At 35.2% G+C, this 16,871-nt stretch overlaps 1 protein-coding gene across 1 annotated transcript in view; it reads left to right on the top strand.

Annotated features, from left to right (window-relative positions):
• Positions 1-16,871, top strand: part of LOC150107622 (uncharacterized) — a 170,549-nt gene that overhangs the window by 117,390 nt on the left and 36,288 nt on the right. Inside the window, exons 5-7 of the mRNA XM_090391428.1 lie at positions 644-790; positions 9,112-9,258; positions 14,918-15,088. Coding sequence (XP_090247554.1) covers positions 644-790; positions 9,112-9,258; positions 14,918-15,088 — 465 coding nt within the window. The remainder of the gene's footprint in view (positions 1-643; positions 791-9,111; positions 9,259-14,917; positions 15,089-16,871) is intronic.

Below are 16,871 nucleotides of genomic sequence, written 5' to 3'. Positions count from 1 at the left end.
GTGTTTCTGACTCAGTATGCTGATTTCTGCTGAACAAAATTGACAGTTTTTCTTAAGAAAATTGTGAGTGATGGAAATAGCACTGATGTCATTTTTGCATTTGGTTAAAACCTATATGTTGCATAAAGGCAAGTTTAATTTAATTCTAACATATAATTTATAATTTAGTCTGAGTAGTTAAGCTTTATCAGCTCAGCAGTTTATTTGAATTTCATGCATTTTATGAAACAGATTTTCATAAAATCCTGAAAAATGATTTTCATTTTCCAGTGTGATACCACATCATGCTTATCAGAGATCTCATGTAACATGAGAAACATTTCCAGTGTTCTTGAGTAATCTGGTACTTAGTTCATTTCACAGTAATTTATTTAGATTACTATGGGTGAAATTGAATTAAAGAATTAATTATAGGTTGGTTCCTGTATAGATAGTGCATATGCTCAACTTTTATGTTGACATGTTATGGAAGTGATATTGTACGTTTTTAATAAATGCTACGTTCTTCTATAACATCTGATTTTTAATGATATTTTAATAGACATTTTGTTTTTATTCCCTTTCATTGTATTTCTTCTGTGACGTGCCACATTTTACTTTTTATGTAATTAAGGTTCTCTCTCTCTTCTTTTTTTTTTTTTAGGGAAATGAAGCAGCCAATGTAACTGGTCCAGATGGTGCTCCAGTGCAAGGCAGCCCATATGCTGCTGATCGTAATTATGGCAGGGGTAGATGGTTTCCTCGCCGTCGACGTCCTCCACCCCCTCCTCCTCCAAGACAACCACAAAGGGTAATGACTCTCACACTAAAGGAAACAAGAAAAATAAACTGCTCTCTGTACTCATAGCACCTTTTGATTATTTTCTAAAGGGGCACCCCTGATTAGAAAATTCATCAGAAAATGAGCAAAAGGTGCTATAAGTACTATTAATGTCTACTTAGAGGAGCAGCATGAAAAATTTCAGATATCAAACTAGGCCCTTGAAATTTATTTTTAGTTAATGATTCAGTATTTTTGATATATTTGTGTGTATATATATATATATATATATATATTATTTTTTAAGGAAAGATAATTTAGAGCAGTGGCTTGCATAAGCCTATGAAATTAAAATTCAGTTGTTGGTAACAATTCAATTTGTATGTGCATAGTTCTGAAACTGAAATCTGAAGTTTTCATTTTTAATAATAAAAAGAAAATCATCATCAAAGTCCTGACATGTACCCTCAAGGGGTATACAGGATATGATAGTACTATATGAAAAAATTTACATCATTACTAACTTCCTATCTACAATTTTCCTCCAAATCAATCTATTGGCATTTAAGAAATCTTGCCATACTGTCTATGGCAATAAAACTATATTGTTGTTCACTTCACTCCTATTTTATTATTCATCATTTTGCCACTACAAATTTAGTGGCAGAATGATGAATAATAAAAGAGAGGTAAGTGAACAACAATATAGTTTTATTGCTTCTGCCTTTGAACATTCTGACGCAGTTTGTTGGTTTTTTAAGTCTCCATTTGATTTCAATAATTTTTACTTATTCAATTTGTTTTGTTTGGATAATTAAAAAATATATATTTAAGTCTGCCTGTGGATCACCTGTCCCATTGTCGTGGACCACAGGTTGAGAAACACTGCGTTAGTTCATAGAGAATGAGATATAATCAAATAATGTAAGGCTATGCTAGATTATGCTTGTCATTTGTATAGAATTTGTGCCTTTTGTTATCTTACAGATGAGATTAGCTGCCTTATCATAGTATTAATTTGGTTTCCATGTTGGCATATAATTTGGCTTCCTAGAAAAACCTATGAAATTAGTTAACTTCATGGGTCTTAAAATTTAATGAGAAAGATGAAGTGACCTTGATTATCTTGACTAGAAATTTGGACAGAACGATTAAAAATACTTAAGATAGTCATCTCATCTAGTTGTTTCACTTTCAGTTAAGAGGTTTATTAATAAGATTTGGCCTTTCCATTGGAAGTGTGTGTGTGTGGGGGGGGATACTTTTAGATTGTTTATTGACCTATACTCCATACACCTTTCTCAACCCATGACTAACTAGCATCATTCCCGTTAGATTCCTAGCCTGCTTTAATGGATAGTGTTCCTGCTTTTTTTTTTTTTAACCAACATTGTGGGCTCAAATCTCTGTGGCCAGTAATATTTGGGAGGGTTTTAAGGTGGTTGATGAATTTCATTCATTGCCCTGCTTATTTGGAGACCAAAGAGGGGCTTGAAGTTAGTTTCTCAAGTAAGCCAGGACAGCTCATCTATAAGTTTCAGTAGGTGGGATTCATATATAAACATTAAATCAGCCATCAGTGTTTAATTGTTTCTATAGCAATTTCTTGAAACCAGAATGAATTGCTTTATTTGACTTCTGAATCTCACTACTGTCCACCATTGCTGAATATGGCATGAATCTTTTCTTCCAGGAAACTAAGTATCTAGAATAGCAACTCACAAATTACAGAAATTCATTCTTTATACTTTTTATTGTATGTGACTATTACCAGATGTTTATATCAGTTTTATGTTTGTAAGGGACAAATGGATGTCTAGAGGAAAACCAATACCACAGTTAATGATAATAAATTGGATGCTCAAAAAAATCAGATCTTCAGATGAATCCAAATGATGAGTAGTAATCTGTTGTGAGATGGCAAATGTCATATCTTTCATCTCATCGTTCTTTTTCCCTCTTTTACCTTGCGGTGTCAAGGGTTTATTAATCATAGGACTCAAACCGTTCACAGGATAAGGTGGTCAGCCCTACGCTTTGGTGTATCCTATGTCCGTAGTGTTGAGTTCTGAAGGCCGGTTTGCCTGGGGGGGGGGGGGAACCCTACTGTCCACGCCCAAGACCAGCTAACTTGGCTATGGCTGAGGAAGATCCTTAAGCTCCTCACTTCACCGACAGGAATCGAACCTGGGACACTCCTTCCCTGAGCTTATGGTTGTGAAGCTCACAGCCACTAGGCTATGTCATATTACACACAAAATTCAGTGTATTCATAGTTTCTCTTGCATCCTTTTTTTATTGTGTATGGGACATGGAAGCTTGGAAAGCTGTGTTATGGAGCAACAAATCATGCTACATTCTCTGCCAAGAAGATGGATGGTTGTGGCAGACGCCTAGTGAATGTCTCTTCTTTTACTGGAGTGCATAACTCCAACTATGAAATTCTGAGGCAGTGGTGTGATGGTATGATCCTGGTTTGGCCTCAGACCTATTGGTGGTGTGCCATGAACACTAACTCTGAGAGCTATCTGAACATTCTGAGCAATGCAATGCTTCTTATTTTCTATGGACCTGACCATTGTTTTTTTCAGCAAGACAATGCACCACATCATAAGGCTGCTGTTGTAACTGCATGTTTTGTGGACATCACCACACTTGATTGGCTTCCACAGAGCCCTGATTTCAGCCCTAATGAATATCTGTGAAATGAACTGGAGTGTTGGGTGAGGTGAAGGGACGCCTGCTTCACAACAGTCCAGGACCTCATTACATGCCTATAGAAGAATGATTCAAAATTCTATTGATCGCTATCATATGCTTGTGAAAGTATGTCCCATAGGATTGCTGTGATTACTGCAGTAAACGGATGTCCTACTTCTTATTAAGGTGGGTACCTGGCTGTTTGTTTCTCACACTGTGGTATCTATTGACTTTTCCAAGCAGTATATGTATGCTCCCAAGAGACATTAGGAAACTGAAATGTTCAGTGTAATAATTTATTTTTGTTGATAAATTTTTATTCCCTGGAAGGGGTAGTTTAATGGTATTCTGAAGTTTTTTTTTACAATGAACTTCAGACTACCATTCATCCCTTTAGTACATATGAAAGGGATTAAGCAAGCTCTTACTGTAACTAATATTACCTACTCAGTATGTTGTTCTTCTGCAATAGAAGCTTTATGCTCCATCAGTACACTAGCAGCTTTTGAGTATGTAGAGCTGAATGCTTTGATTTTTAATCAGTCAGTATAAATGGATTTTGAGGGTGTTAGTCATCTGTTTAATCATCTGCTGAGTTTCCTTACTGCATTATTTTTAGTCAGATCCTGTTTGAATATGGTAATTGAACTGTTAAGCTGCATGCTGTATAGCTTGCACTCGAGTCTCTTCAGCTCATTTAGTATCTACAATGCCCTTTGGTTGAGAAGTCTTGGATTCAAGTCCTGTCTGTCTGTCTGGGTTGTTAAGAACCTTTATAAGGTTTTTTTTCATCTGAAGGTAAGCTAACTGATCTCACATGGAGGTGGCATGATTTTTCTTTTTTTGGAAACTCCCTGTTTTCATCTTACAAAACAAGCAAATTGGTGAGGAAGATATAATTGATTATACATTTAATTGCTTCAGCTATAATTTCATACAACAGTTTGCGCCTCAGTGCATAAAACTGCTGCCAAAGCTGTATAATTTATGTTGCCTCTGAGTTCTTGACATGCCATGCATTGTCTAGTGTATAGCCCCTGTGCCCAGTATTCTGTCAAATATTAGGTCCCTTTATGAAGTAAATTGCTTATTTAGATATCTGTATGTGCTAGATCCCCCAGCTGCATTGAAATCATAAAAATGAAGCTACAGCTACTAGGTTATCTCCAGTGTTCTCCTTTCTGTTTGTCATCCTGCTATACAGACAACTGATAAAAGACAAAATTAATTCATTAGTAGCAGTCATCTTGCCAGGAAGTAATCACAAATAAATTACATGATTAAGCCTGAAATTAAACATTGGCAGTCTACTTTATTTAGCAAATGTAGAGAGGAAACTCGTTTTTGGTCCCATGTAAGTCAGCCATTTTTACACATTTTTCCAGAGGGGCTGATGATCTACCTATATGTGTGAACACTGCAATACTCCTGTGTTGACAGCATTTATCTTATATTACTCTAGCTGAACATACACATTCAGATTTTATCAGACTGAGACCAAGTGGCATGCAGTTTTTAATATTTACAGACAATTATGATAATTAATACTTAAAGAATTGACAGCTTATACTAGAAATATAAATTAAATCAACTTTAATATATACTTAACGATATTTCAGCAACGTCACATTGCCATCTTCATAGGAACTTAAGATAAAGAAACGTGCACGCAAGTACTACATAACAGCAAATGAGACATGAAGCGAGGAGCTTCCGTTTTCCTAAAGTCCTGATGGTGCCCCTGGTGGGCTATATTAGGTGTTCTTGGCCTTTGGGCTGAAGTTCTTTTTGCGTGCACGTGTCTTTATCTTAAGTTTCCATGAAGATGGCCGAAATATCAGAAAGTATATATTAAAGTTGATTTAATTTATATTTCTAGTGTATGCTGTCAATTCCTTAAGTATTAATTATCATATTTAATCAGCATATAAGCCTTTCTACAAGAATTACAGGCAATTAATTTGTATAGTCACATCTCATCATAAATATCTTTATATAATGCATTGAAAAGAATAACATGTAAGAAAGCTTTAAAGTGAATAAAAGTTGAGCAACTCTCAGATGTGAACTGTAGACTAAAATACACAAAGATTATTGAACAAAAAATGAAAGAGTTTGAGAACAGCAACCAAACCTTGAAGATTCATTGGCAAGCCTTGAGAAGAAAACACTGATTGATTTAGCCAGAGAGGCATGTGGTGAGGTTGTCTGCAAGGATAGAAAAATCAGAACTCCATGGTGGACACAGGAAGTTAAAGAGGAAGTGCAGGAAAAGAAGGAAGCATATCTAAAGTTCCTGTCAAATAAGTTAGCTTGTGCTCTTAGAGAATACAGAGACAAATGTAAGAAAGCTAAACAGTGCATAAAACTAGCTAAACAAAAGTCGTGGGAGGACTTTGGCAAGAACATAGAAAATAAATATCAAGAAGGTGGCAAAATATTCTGGAGGTTGCTGAAGAAGTTTAGAAATGGAAGAAAGGGTGCTGTAAAAGGAGTTCGAGATGATAAAGGTGACATGAAAACAGGAGAAAAAGATATCCTTGAAGTATGGAGTAATTACTTTGAAAAACTGCTAAATGAAACAAGCAGTGATGACAGCACAGTGATAAAAAACACTGACCAGGCATGCAGTCAGGAATACATATCCATACTTGAAGTAGAAAAAGCCATCAAAGGCTTGAAATGTGGAAAGGCAGCAGGAGTAGATGATATTCGACCAGAAATGCTGAAGTATGGTGGTATAAAAGTCTTACAGTGGCTTCACTCCATAGTTCAAAAGGCCTGGACAGAGGGATGAATTCCCGATGATTGGAGTAGAGCTCTCATAGTACCCATATATAAAAAGGGAAATAAAACTGAATGTGGGAATTAGAGGTATTTCTCTACTGAATGTTCCTTCTAAGATTTATGCAAGTATCCTTGAGAAACGGTTGAAAAGAATTATGGAAGGGAAGTTTGGTGAAGAACGAAATGGATTCAGACCAAACAGAGGCTGTCAGAATGAGATTTCTATTTTACAATAAACAGTTGAAAAATCATGGGAATATAACAAAGGTTTGGAAAAGCCATATGACAAGGGGCCAAGAGAGAAGTTATTCAAAACACTACAGTTGTATGGTGTCAATGGGGCATTACATCAAACAATACTTCGTCTTTATTTGAGTTGTAAGTCAGCAGTTAGAATTGAAGGAAATACTGGAATATGGTTTAGTGTTTAATCTGGTGTCAAACAAGGGGATGTACGTTATCCCCTCTGTTATTCATTATTTATATGGATTACATTATGAAGGAAAGTGTATTAAACCTGATATCAAAATTGGAGATGTTAATGTCAGCTCTTTGCTTTATGCAGATGATGTTATACTTCTAAATAAATCAGTTACAAGTCTGCAAGATTCCCTGACTAAATTGAATAACTGTTGTAATAGATATGGTATGAAGATCGGCAATAACAAGTCAAAGACAATGAAAATAGGCAGAAGTATTGAAAATGTCAACTGCATTGTGAATGGAGAATCTATAGAACAAGTAAAACATTTCAGCTACTTAGGCACGATTTTTAGTGAAGATGGTAAATTAAATATGGAAATAGACAACAGAATTAACAAAGCTGGTATGGTAGGAAGTCAACTGAATAAATTCATATGGAATAAGAGAGAAATTAGTCAGAATATTAAATTAGCTGTATACAAGACAGTGTTCAAACCAGTTTTAACTTATGAATCTGAGAGCTGGGTCAGAAGTAAAAACACTTGACCAAAGACTAGAGACTGCAGATATTAGAGTCCTGAGAAAGATTAGAGGCATGAACAGATGGCATCAGTGGCAATATCATATTAAAAACAAGGATTTTAGGAAGGAACTTGGCATTGTCTGCATCCAGGAATGCGTTAGCAGAGCTAATCTCAGGTGGTATGGTCACTTAAATAGAATGGGCGAGGAAAGATTAGCAAAACAAGTGTTCTCTGCCAGTTTGGCAAGAAAACGACCAAGATCAAGACCAAGATATAGGTGGATTAATACTGTACAAAGTGCCTTAAATGATGGAGTCTTGATAAGTAACAGACTGATTTGGAGGAAAATTGTAGATAGGAAGTTAGTAATGATGTAAATTTTTCATGTAGTACTATCATATCCTGTACACCCCCCTTGAGGGTTCATGCAGGAATTTGATGAAGATGATGAATACATTGTTTATCTTTTTTACTTTGCATGCTTGTACATAACTTTTATTTATTTATTTAGGTATTTTATTTTGTGTATTACTGTAATCTTTCTCATGGCATGATGTGGTCTTAGTTGTTCTTTTATTATAGGATATATTCATTTTATCTTGCTGATGTTGTTCAGAAGCACTTTTGCAATGTAATTGGAATGGAAGTATCTTTTGGAGTTAGAAAGACCTGGGTTTATATCTGAGATGCAAGAGACATAAGGGATTTTTCACCTAAATTGAATTTATCCAGTGACTTGTTTCTCTCTCTCTCTCTCTCTCTCTCCCTTCCCCCAAATAAAATAAAACAAAACAACCCAATTGGCTAGAGCAGTGCTTTCCAAACTTATGGTTGCCCAGGCTCCCTTTGGAAAAGTGAAAATATTTCACTGCCCCCATCGGAAAAAAAATCGTAATATAGACATATATTATTATAATATTTATTGTATTTATATGCAATACAATTTATATTCAAGATTTTGCGTTATCTTTTTTTGTACTTCTTATCAATACCTTTGAAATGAAACTTATATGAATAAGCATATATTTACTAATATTCATTAAGCGCCGAAATACTCAGGAAGCAAAATTTGTGAACCAACACCAATGTGTGATTTTTTCCATTAAAATATAAAAAATAAAACAAAGAAATAATAAATAATAAAAAATAAATGTTTCTTTTAAGATTAAAAAAATATACTTAGTCTTAAAACATTTAAAATTTGTTTTCATTATTTCATGACCCCCTCAACAAAACGTATGGTCCCCAAGGGGGCCGTGGCCCACAGTTTGGGAAGCGCTGTGCTAGAGAACAGTTATCAGTCCTTCCTAAGAAAGGTTTAAAATCTCTCCCATATTAATACTTAGGAAGGAGACTGAGGGAAATTCATCTATGAAACTTTCTTCAAGATACTCCAGGCCTCCAATAAATAATGTGGTAGTCCCACACTTGGAGATAAATTCATCTATCACCTAAAGACATTCACAAACATTCATGCCACATTTAGATTTGAGTCCATGATCTGTAGATTGAAAAGCAGAGACATTGGTTAACCAGACCAGCATGCAGTTGACAGGCATAGCAGATTTTGGAGAAACAGTAAAATATCGTCTTTGTAAAAGGTTTGTCAAGTTACTTGGCATCATAACAGACATATGGGAATGGAAGTCGAAATAAGTTTTTCAGAAGTTTTTGATTCATATGGACCACAGAATTTTTTATAGTGGATGGTTTGCTAAGTTGAATTTCCTTTTGCCAGTTATCCACTATTTCCATTTGTGTTTGTGAATAAATTTTGTAACTAGTCAGTTTGTTATAATGGTATTTGGTATGGGAGGAGTGGGGGGGGGGGTAGAGTGTGCCAGCTGTAAATTTTGAAAAAATGATCTTAAAATTGCATTCTGATGCTTTTTCAATATCATTCAACCTATTTTAAAGGATTATGAAGTTGCTGATGATGAAGATGAAAGAGGGCGTGAAAATCGACAACCACTCCGCAGGCCACCAAGACAACCTTTTTGGCCTCGATACTATCGCAGACCCCGTGCACCTCCAAGGAAAGCTATGATGGATCAAGAAGTTAATGTAAGATTTTTAATTATTTATGTATATAATGTGTATGTTGTGCATGCACACGTGCATTTTTTACAAAGATGTACACACAGCTATAATTTTATGCATTATTTATAATTATCTGATAGTCATCTTGGAGTTGGGAGAAAAAATACAGTTATAGGGCATTCCAATATTTTTTTTTTTTCCCTAAAAATACAGCAGAAGTCATTAGAGAGAGAATGGGATTTAATCAAATATTCATATTATGTGGTACTAATATTAAATGTGTAAACTTAATACATTTCTTATAAAAAGTTTCAGTGAAACTTAATTTTGAACAGAATATAGATCCAATGATTTGTGGACTGTATTTTATTTTCAAATTGTCTGTAGGATACAAAAATGATTTATTTTGGTCGTATATATTTTATTGAATGCAAAGGGAAAAATAATGAAGTTGTTGTGTCTACATCAAAATGGTTACAATATCAATATACTAACAGAAAGGGGTGCTTAATGGTCAAAGCTGTATAACTGAGAGGAGACCTCCACATAGCCTTTAAAGGAATGCGGAGAACTGACCAGGGCTTCTGACCTAATGTCCAATCCTCACCTTCTCGTGGTGCACCCTGTTGGGTATCTACTTTGATACTGAAGGAACGAGGATGGGCTGGCAATTTGGGATTTAGCCGACCAAATTGTATTCTTATTGGTTAAATCAAAATAAAAAATGATGGTACAACTTGACAAAATTTCATGCCGGCTGGGGCGTTGCCCAGTTAAACAAGGCCCCCATTGTTTTCGCCAGGGAACCTGGGCAAACAGCGAAAAGTCAGCTACTGGAACAAATCTGAAAACAAACCCAAACTCAACATCACCAGAGTTAAAGATTGGTACTATCAACGTAAGAAACCTGAATGGCAAAGAAATGGAGCTAGCTGAGGAATTAGATAAGTACCAGATCGACATAATAAGGGTGACTGAAACAAAAAAGACCAAAACTGGTGAGATCTTTCTGAGCAATAAATACAAAATGTTATATTCAGGCAATGACAATCAAGGAAAAGGAGTAGCCATAGTATCCAACACAAAATACGAGGCTAATCTTCTTGAATGGCAGTCAGTCTCAAGTAGAGTAATGTGGGCAAATATGAGAATGGGGAACTGGACAATGAGACTTATTTGTGCCTATGGTCCCACAGAAGGTTCTACTAAGGTAGAAGGGGAAGAATTTTTTGAGGCTTTAGAAAACGCAACTGACACAATGAAAAAGGAAAAGTTGGGGATCTAAATAGCAGAGTAGGAAATGATTGTTAGACATATAAAAATATTTTGGGAAAATTTGGAGAAAAGAGCAAAGCTAATAATAATGGCAAATATCTGTTGGATTTCTGCTCAGGACATTGACTGGTTATTACTAACCCCATGTTCCAACATAAAAATGTGCACAAATTCACATGGAGAGAAGAGGCAAGGAATAAGAAAAGACTCATTGACTATGTTATTGTTGATAGTGATGTTTTCTCCCTGGTGCAGGACACCAGAGTGTACAGAGGATTTGAAATTGGAAGTGATCACTATTTAGTCTTGAGCAGGATAAAATTGAATTTCATATTGAAAAGAATAACATGTAAGAAAGTTTTAAAGCGAATAAAAGTTGAGCAGCTCTCAGATGTGAACTGTAGACTAAAATACAGAAATATTATTGAAAAGAAAATGAAAGAGTTTGAGAACAGGAATCAAACCTTGGAGATTCAGTGGCAAACTCTGAAGGAAACATTGATTGATTCTGCCAGAGAGGCATGTGGTGAGGTTGTCTGCAAGGATAAAAAAATCAGAACTCCCTGGTGGACACAGGAAGTTAAAGAGGCAGTGAAGGAAAAGAAGAAAGCATATCAAAAGTTCCTGTCAAATAAGTCAGCTTGTGCTCTTAAAGAATATAGAGACAAATGCAAAAATGCTAAACACTGTGTAAAACTAGCTAAACAAAAGTCATGGGAGGACTTTGGCAAGAATATAGAAAGTAAATATCAAGAAGGTTGCAAAATATTCTGGAAGTTGTTGAAGAAGCTTAGGAATGGAGGAAAGAGTGCAGTAAAAGGAGTTAGAGATGATAAAGGTGACTTGAAAACAGGAGAAAAAGATATCCTTGAAGTATGGAGTAATTACACTGAAAAACTGCTAAATGAAACAAGCAGTGATGACAGCACAGTGGTAAAAAACACTGACCAGGCATGCAGTCAGGAATATATCCATACTTGAAGTAGAAAAAGCCATCAAAGGCTTGAAATGTGTGAAAGGCAGCAGGAGTAGATGATATTCGACCAGAAATGCTGAAGTATGGTGGTATAAAAGTCTTACAGTGGCTGCACTGCATAGTTCAGAAAGCCTGGACAGAGCGACGAATTCCTGATGATTGGAGTAGGGCTCTCATAGTACCCTTATATAAAAAGGGAAATAAAACAATGTGAGAATTACAGAGGTATTTCCCTACTGAGTGTTCCTGGCAAGATTTATGCAAGTATACTTGAGAAACGGTTAAGAAGAATTGTGGAAGAAAAGCTGGGTGAAGAACAAGCTGGATTCAGGCCAAATAGAGGCTGTCAGGATCAGATCTTCACTTTACGACAAATAGTTGAGAAAGCATGGGAATATAACAAAGATCTGTATTTAAGTTTTGTCGATTTGGAAAAGGCATATGACAAGGTGCCAAGAGAGAAGCTATGCAATACGCTGCAGTTATATGGTGTCAATGGGGCATTATATCAAGCAATACTTAGTCTTTATTTGAGTTGTAAGTCAGCAGTTAGAATTGAAGGAAGTACAGGAAGATGGTTTAATGTTAAATCTGGTGTGAGACAAGGATGTACATTATCCCGTCTGTTATTCATTATCTATATGGATCACATTATGAAGGAAAGTGGTATTAAACATGATATCAAAACTGGAGATGTTAATGTCAGCTCTTTGCTTTATGCGGATGATGTTATACTTCTAAATAAATCAGCTACAAGTCTGCAAGATTCTCTGACTAAATTGAATAGCTGTTGTAATAGATATGGTATGACGGTCAGCAATACAAAGACAATGAAAATAGGCAAAATCATTGAAAATGTCAACTGTGTTGTGAATGGATACCCTGTGGAACAAGTAAAACATTTCAGCTACTTATACAAGATTTTTACTGAAGATGGTAAATTAAATATAGAAATAGACAATAGAATCAGCAAAGCTGGTATGGTGGGAAGTCAATTGAATAAATTCATATGGAATAAGAGAGAAATTAGTCGGAACACTAAATTAGCTGTGTACAAGACAGTGTTCAAACCAGTCTTAACTTATGGATCTGAGAGCTGGGTCAGAAGTAAAACACTTGACCAAAGACTAGAGACTGCAGATATGAGAGTCCTGAGAACGATTAGAGGCGTGAACAGATGGAATCAATGGCAATATCATATTAAAAATGAGGATATTAGGAAAGAACTTGGCATTGTCAGCATCCAGGAATGCGTTAGCAGAACTAATCTCATGTGGTATGGTCACTTAAATAGAATGGGAGAGGAAAGATTAGCAAAACAAGTGTTCTCTTCCAGGTTGGCAGGAAAACGACCCAGAGGAAGAGCAAGATATAGGTGGATTGATAAATTACAAAGTGCCTTAGATGATAGAAATATAAGATCTGATAATGTTGGGGTTTTGACAAGTAACAGACTGATTTGGAGGAAAATTGTAGATAGGAAGTTAATAAAGATGTAATTTTTTCATTTTAATTTGATGATGATAACAGGAAATTTCTTTTGATTTTTACCCACTATATCAACTCTGTATTTCTTCAATTTTATAAACCAATACATCTGGTCTAGATTATTTGAGCTAGGGTTATTGGTATCAAAAATACGCCATGTTCTTTGCTTTGCAAAATGATTAAGATTCATATATATTGTTTGTTTTAAAGTTCTTGCTGCAGTTGCTATGATGTAGAGCATAGTGTGAGCATGACCTAAAAAAAGTTTTAAAAGAGGTAAACCGTGAGTAAACATATCGGTACACAATAAATAATGGAAAAAACTCACGTAGAAAGATTATTTATTAGTATAATTGTTGCCTGTGTGTCACAGGCATCTTCAGTACATTAAGCTCAAAATTAAACACTAACTGACAATTTCAAAAACCGCCACCTAAGTAGCTGGTGTAAGATAACTAAAAAGGTCAATAACTTTTCTAAAAAAAAAAAAAATAATAATAATACAATAAAAAGTTAGGAAAGATTAGCTGATTTGTAAAGTACTATCTCCCATAAAGGGGATAGACGTAAGCCGTCGGATCTGTTTAAGTTAGGAGAATGAAGTAGAGTTAGTTTCACATGTTTCTTTATAAAGGCGTTCCATGAGAAACTGACTTTTGTGAAGAACTCTTGTCTTTCTCCAATGAACTCTGTGTCTAGTGAAGATGGCATGTTCAGAAAGTCCAGACTTTTCAGGTTTAAAGTATTCAATATAAGATTGGTGTTCTTCTATCCGAATAGAGGCAGATCTTCCCGTTTGTCCGAAATAAGATAATCCACAAGAGCACGGAATCTGGTAGACACCTGGATGATTAAGATGTGGAAGCTTGTCCTTAGAAGTGAGAAAGGTGGAGATTTTTCTAAATGGTCGAAAGGCAACAAAAATATTCAGTGGTTTTAAAACTTTTGCTATACGTTCGCTGTATTTATTAATGGCTGAAAAACTAGGAAATAAACCAGCTTTGTCTTTGTAAATACAATTTTTAATTGATGTAAATGCAAATTCTGATAATTTCAAAACTTGAAAGAGAATGATGTCAAGGAGTTGTAGATAAATGCTCTGTTCAGAAGATTAGATTCATCAATGCCTGAGTAACTGAGAGATTTGAGATGGATCTGAATCAATGAAAGGTTTCTATTGATTCAGATCCTATCTCAAATCTCTATGTTCTGTTGTATGTCCTTTGTATAGGCAGATATGTCCATAGCCATTGCTCACCTGAAGTTACATATTTAATCTTCTCACCTTTGAAATCTGTTACATATCTGCATCTCACACACCTATCATTTGGTCATAGTTCATGCTCATTATACTCTATTTCTTTTCACTTCTGACAATCAATTTTATCCAAAACTTACAGTATAATTACTTTTCCTTTAAATATAATAATTGATGATGCTACTAAATTAATTCATGACATCTTTCAAGATTTCCACCTGCTAGCAGGAGTGAAGCAGACATCCTAATAGTGTAGTTTGCTTTAGAAGCATTACTATAACGAACACCTGTGTACCTTTTTCAAGAATGTCTTTTCAATTATAGCAGACAGGAGAGTAACAGTGTAGAGGTTATATGAATGTAATTTCATGTTCAAATTACTCACTATTGCTTTTAACTTAGTATCAGATAAAAACAGTGAGATGTCTACTGTAAATTATTACTGTATTAAGTGGAAAAAAAATTTGAAATGCAGTGTTAGCAAGTTACTAAACTTGCATATCTTCTTGTCTGTTTTCAATATATAAATATCATGCTTGCATATTATTACTGCATATTCAACGATCTTTTGTATTTAGGTTTATTTGAAAATATTCTGGAGAACTGGTTTTTATCTATGGGTTTAATTTCTAAAATTTTCTTTGTTTTTTAAACTGGACACAAAAACATAAGTTTTCTTATAACAGGGGGATGGACAGCAGCAAAGGAATGGAGATGGCAGAGTTCAGCAGAACCAAGGACCTGGAAGTCGTAGACCACCTAGACGGTTTTATCGTAGGTTTTTTAGACGTAGACAGAGGCGTTCTCGCAGTGATACAGAAGGTAGTCAAAGTGGTATGGAGGGTGATACTAGTAAGGTAATTATTTATATTTAAAATTGGTTATATTAGCTAAATATTGGTTTGTCAACCTATAGTACAATCAGTCAGATTGTACTATAATTGAGTACTATAATCTAGAATAAACTGGATAATCAGTATAAAAAATTAGACAAGTATTTCACTTATAGTGCCAAAAGTACATTGTCAGTCAAGGACTGAGTGGAAAATTCTGTGAGAATATTTCCTAATATCTTCTCTACACTCCTTTGTGGATTGTGGGAAGAAGAAGATAGTGCAATTGTGCTGTGGATGGGTTAAGGATTTTTTTCCCTCTGTTTTATTGCTATATATAGTCATCCCTCCACTTACGTCAGGGTTCCGTTCCATCAAGCAGGACGTAAACAATACATTAAATCAAACAGGATATAGGCCACTATAAAACAGGAGAACAATCACATCTTCATTACCTTCCCTATGTGACCAGGCTGCAGCTCTTCTGGTGTAACCTTTGTTTTTTTGATGAAAATGTCCAATGTGCTTTGCTTATTCCTCTTCTTCTTTTCATCGTAAATTTGTTTATAGCAAGCAAACGTATCATGTACTTTCCTTCCTATTAATAAGTAGCATTCAACATTGGGGTCCATGTCTTCAACCATTTTGAGAACATTGCTAACTGCAGAGAACATTTCTGCAAGACCCTTCACTGTGAATTGCTCAACTACCTCTTGTTTTTTTTTTCCCTCTTCCTTTTCTCGCCTCTTCTACAATCCTCCAGTTCGATCAATTCTTTGTTGGTCAACTCTTCACAGGCATTTTCTATGAGTTGAATTATGTTATCATCATTCACTTCGAGATTCAGATTGTTTGCTAGGCCAACAATTTCTTCACTCAATTTACAAAAGTCTTCATTTTTTTTTTTTTTAACTTCCAAAATCATGCATAAACCTTTTTAACATCTTTTTTGCATATGCCACTCATATAATGAGAGATCACTTCGTCCCAAGCCACAGCAGTATTTTTAATAGCATGATAAATATTGAATGCTTTCCAGAATTGCATGAGAGTCTGGTCATTTCCTTCAGTAGCAGAAATGGCTCATGAAAACGTTCTTTGTCGATAAATAAGCCTTAAACACCAAAAGAACTTCCTGATCCATTGGTTGGATCAATGAAATAGTGTTTGGAGGGAAAAAATGACCTTGAACTTGGTGAAGATCACCAATATAAGATGGATGATCTGGAGCATTGTCTAGAATTAATAAAATTTTAAATTCTACATTTTCTTTCACATAATAGCCTTCCATTTCACTCTCATTACAGTTGATTAAGGCATCCTCAAACAATTTTTGAATCATCCACGACTTCTTATATCCTCGCTAATGAACTGAAAGAGTATGCTTCCTAATGTTTTTGAAGGCTCGTGGATTCTCACTGTGCCATATTACAAATGGTTTGTCTATATCCAGCCACATTAACCCCCTAACAGAATCATAATATGGTGTTTAAGAGCTTTGAAACCAAGCATAGATTTTAGCTTTTTGTGGATGAATGCCCGCACAGACTTTTTTTTTTTTTTTTAAATAAGGAGGTCTCATCCATGTTAAATATTTGCTGTAGCAAATAATTTTCCTCTGTAATGATTTTATAATTTCTCCACAAACTCCTTGGCAGGCTTCTCATCGGCACTTGCAGATTCACCATTCATTTTCACATTATGCAGTGCAAAACACTGCTTGAATCTCATGAACCGCTGGAAGAAGTGTTGTAGTCATAATCGGGTCCTGCTTTCTCCTTCAAAATGTTAAATCGACTTAGTGCCT

Source organism: Typopeltis vanoorti, chromosome 4 (genome assembly GCF_054136105.1).
Source record: "Typopeltis vanoorti isolate ZY-2024b chromosome 4, IOZ_Tvanoo_1.0, whole genome shotgun sequence".
NCBI lineage: Eukaryota > Metazoa > Arthropoda > Arachnida > Uropygi > Thelyphonidae > Typopeltis > Typopeltis vanoorti.
Note: the sequence above shows the minus strand (reverse complement) of the source record. Positions and strands in the feature narration are given on the sequence as shown.